The 4,256-nt window shown below is 34.7% G+C and overlaps 1 protein-coding gene across 1 annotated transcript; it reads right to left on the bottom strand.

The window, feature by feature from the left end:
* Positions 1–552: 552 nt before the first annotated feature.
* On the bottom strand, positions 553–4,256 carry LOC139733770 (uncharacterized; the record flags this gene model as incomplete). Its single annotated transcript, XM_071644574.1, has 5 exons — positions 4,140–4,256; positions 3,545–3,673; positions 2,601–2,732; positions 1,384–1,577; positions 553–768 (listed from the first exon to the last, which is right to left on the bottom strand). Coding segments are annotated over exons 2-5 (669 nt in total), but the record flags the coding sequence as incomplete, so codon positions are not given.

The raw sequence follows: 4,256 nt of genomic DNA, 5'->3' as shown, positions 1-4,256 counted from the left end.
AAAAGCTTTGAAGGTGCCTGTGATGACATGTTAATAGTTTTAACTGAAAGCCCATGCTGTCTTCAGGGAACTATGTTATAAATTCACAAATCTATGAATTAAGAATAAAAAATATCGCTTTTATTCTACAATTGGTGTAAAACAATAAGGTATATAATGAAGAAGACACTGTTACAAAAACCTTTGTGTAGTTTTTAGACCTGTAGGGTCTTCATTTGTGAAGTACAAACTACCGTTATAATTTGAATTTATTTTTTCGAACCTCGAAAAAATATATTAGTCTCTGACACAGTCCTTTTTAATTACTTTTTACAAAATATTGAATAATGTCTTCTATAATGTACATTATGTTCATAATGTGTTTTGTAATTTAAATTACACACAGATAACTATTATTTCAAGAAACAAAACTTCCAAGTGTCTGCTCTAGGGTTTACAGATGTTTGGATGGTTTTCTGCTGATCTGCAAAAAGGACGATATGTCTTTAATTGTGTGATTGCTTGTTGTCACACTGATTTATATTTGAAAGAGAAGAAAAAAATCCGTATTACCTTCTGCTGTTCAGCATCATCAAGGTTAAGTGAGACCTCCGGGTCTGGCTGCTCACGGTCGCTTCGCTCTCGCTCGAAGTCTGCATGGTTAAGTGAGACCTCCGGATCTTGCTGCTCACGGTCTCTTCGCTCTCGCTCGAAGTCTGCATGGTTAAGTGAGACCTCTGGATCTTGCTGCTCACGGTCGCTTCGCTCTCGCTCGAAGTCTGTAACATCCTACATATATATAATTATATATATATAATATATATATATATCAGAATCAAACAGAAATTTAATTCTCATAAAGAACTAAACGCAATTTTAATTATCTATAATTAGTACGAGTCACACACAATGCATCAAAACATATCTGGTTTCAATTCCGACACTATTTCCGTTTACATGTGAACGAAGTGTTGAAGATTTCTTGTTTAGTTCTTATGCTATCTGCATTAGTTTGTTCGCAAGAAGAAATCAATATTAGAAATATTAGTTCATTTCCATTGACTTAAGTTTTTGTTTGATTTTGATTACAACATAGAAACATTAGAAATAATCATATGTTGTGGTACAGTCTCTGAAGAATTAGAATAAATATTGACTGGCAATGTTTATCACATTCAAGTTCATGTATGCATGTGTATATTGAATAACGAGCTCCAAGCTTACTGTAAGTCACCATGACAATATTTTTTATGAGAAGTTCTTGAAAATAACAATAGTATGTCAAGGTCTGTCTACTATGTCAAGTATGTGAAACCTCACGCGGAATTATTGGTGAACTGTTAGTATTTAGTTTCTTTTTGATATTTTTAAATTAAAGCTTAGACTTAACGTGCTAACTCTTACCTCCCAAGCTTTGCCATCGTGACAACTGCAAGGATCCTTTGCGACAAAATGTTCATAGCAGATCAGCTTCCAACATGTCATACATTCCTGGTAAACTTCACGAGTACATCCTCTATTACAACAGAACATAGGTAGGCCCTGTTGCAGTTCATACAACGACTCAGGAAATGCTTGACTTATATCCAAGAAAGTACCTAAAATGGAAAACAAGTTAACACTCGTTGCCGAATTCCAATCACTTTAACTTTTCATTTATATTTCCATTCAATTGATCAAATGCCTCTTTTTAGTAAAACAACTAATTACTTTGAATGATTCCAAACACATTATCAAATGTCAGTTGCCTTATTGCTCACTTGTGTTTTAAGGGGGCGTGGCTCATTTCCATTTTGGAGATGGCTTACTTCAAGTCTTCGACAACAGATTCATTTTCATGTTTTCACACTAATGAAATTATAACCTCTTCGCCCGATATGTTAGAGAGGACTTGTATGTTGTTTTATCTTACACTTTCAAATCAATATTCCCTTATGACCATGAATTAGGTAATTACGTAGAATGTGACAGCCAACATTGTTTTAACTAACTGTTACCAACTCATGGCTTAAGTAATACATAAAATTATATTTCACACAAATAATACCCCACCGTCGTTACCAAGAAAAATGGGGTAGCACTGGAAAATGACATATGCCACTTATTCATATTAATTCACTTCCAAAATTTTAATAAGATTTTGTTGTTGATATTATAACCATGTGATATTTATTTAACTGTAAGAACGTATACATGAATTCTGTATCGTGTCTGCTTTGCTATCCTGCTCCTTAATTCAGTTTCCGGACTGCATACAATAATAATTTTATTTCACTAGGGTTTGCAGACTTGACATCGAATGGATGGTCATAAATGGAATTTAACAAAATTGTAGATGAATTACCCGAACTTGTGTCGATTTTGTTTTCTTTTAAGACACATACTGTCATACAGTCCCATTTGTAAATGCAATAATATATAATTTCTATTCAAGCAACCTGACCAGTTAAATTCAAGCCATTTACATTTCTCTAATTCCCATAAACTCTGGCACATGCCCATAAAACGGCTGTGCGTTCTGCCAATAATAATTTCTTATCATATATATCCACTATTGATCTTTCATTCAGGCTATTCGCAAAGTATATGTTGGTTGACAATTCTTAATCTTAATTGAGTACCTTTTGGGGTCAATTCTGGTAGAGATGACTCATCTCCACCATCCTCGTCATTAGTATCTGTTCCCACCGCTTCCTCAATAGAGTCTCCAGAAAATTGCATGGGCTCAGTGGCCTGGTAAATGTGGTCCATTCCTTTAAAAAAATGTTACAGAAAACTCTAGCATTTAGTTCATGTTTCCTTTTCAACAAATTATGATAAAAGCAATTGGATAGGTTTCACGAAGTGCTAGCAATTTGTTATCATACGCACTGCTGCTAATTAAGGGGCTTTCACAATCGGTCATGTGATCGCTTGCGATTGCTTGCGATCCTGTACAAAGTATACTATCAAGAAATAATGGCAATAGCGATCGCACAACCAATTGTGAAAGCCCCTTTCCCCAGACAAAAGGGGTAGCCATCGAAAAATTACATGTGCCACTTATTTCCTTTCATTGTCTTTCAAAATGTGAACAATATTTTGTTGGTGATATCATAACCATGTGATATTTATTCCAACTGTAAGAACGTATACATGAATTCTTTATCGTGTCTGCTTGGCTATCTTGCTCCTTAATTCAGTTTCCAGACTCCATACAATAATCACATTTATATCACTAGGGTTTGCAGATTTGACATCGAATGGATCATCATAAATGGAATCTAACAAAATTGTAGATGAATTACCCGAACTTGTGTCAATTATATTTTCTTGTCAAGACATATACTGTCATACAGGCCTATTTGTAAATGAAATAGATATATAATTTCTATTCAAGCAGCATGACAAGTTGAATTCAAGCCATTTACATTTATCTAATTCCCGGAACTCTGGCATATGCTTGTGAAACGGTTGTGCTTCTGTCAATAATAATTTCTGAACATCGTATATCCACTCTTAATCTCTCATTCAGGCTATTCGCAAGTTATATGTTGGTTAACATTTCTTAATCTTAATTGAGTACCTTTTGGGGTCAATTCTGGTAGAGGTGACTTATCTCCACCATCCTTGTCATTGGCTGTTCCCACTGATTTCTCAATTGAGTCTTCAGAAAGTTGCATGGGCTCAGTGGCCTGGTTAATGTCATCCATTCCTTAAAAAAAAATGTTACAGAAAACTCTAGCATTTAGTTCATGTTTCCTCTTAAGTATATTATAATACAAGCAATTGGATAGGTTTGACCAAGTGCTAGTCATTTGTTATCTATTATAATTATGTCACAGGAAGACTTTAGAATACGCAGTAGAATACTATAATGAACCTGTCCCTAAAAGTATTTTAAATAATGCAGATAAATTCTCACGCTCATTTAAATTTATGTGTGTGCTAATTTATATTTATATAAACACACTTTGTTCAGTCAATTCTGCCAAGGACAGCTCGTCAGCATTACGGTAGTTGGTTATGTTCATTTTTATCATATTTCATTGACCAGAATGACTCAAATCCAGACCTGCACTTTGTTGTGATCAACATCCATGGACGAATTAAGCTAGGCAATTACAAATTGGTATAGTGCAATGTGTTTTAATTTTTATTTTAAATTTTCCTTTCCATACCTGGCTTAATCAATTCTGCTAGGGGCAAGTCGTCGTCGTCGTCACCACTGTCGTCTTTGTCACTACCATGTTGTCTGGGCTGGGTTATGTGGTTCTTTCCTGAAAGAGTATGCAACA

The sequence above is a fragment of the Diadema antillarum genome, unplaced genomic scaffold (assembly GCF_040938485.1).
Source record: "Diadema antillarum isolate AM-2024a unplaced genomic scaffold, OU_Dant_1.0 seq00000490_RagTag, whole genome shotgun sequence".
NCBI classification, from domain to species: Eukaryota; Metazoa; Echinodermata; class Echinoidea; order Diadematoida; family Diadematidae; genus Diadema; species Diadema antillarum.
This window is presented reverse-complemented; position numbering and strand designations above follow the sequence as displayed.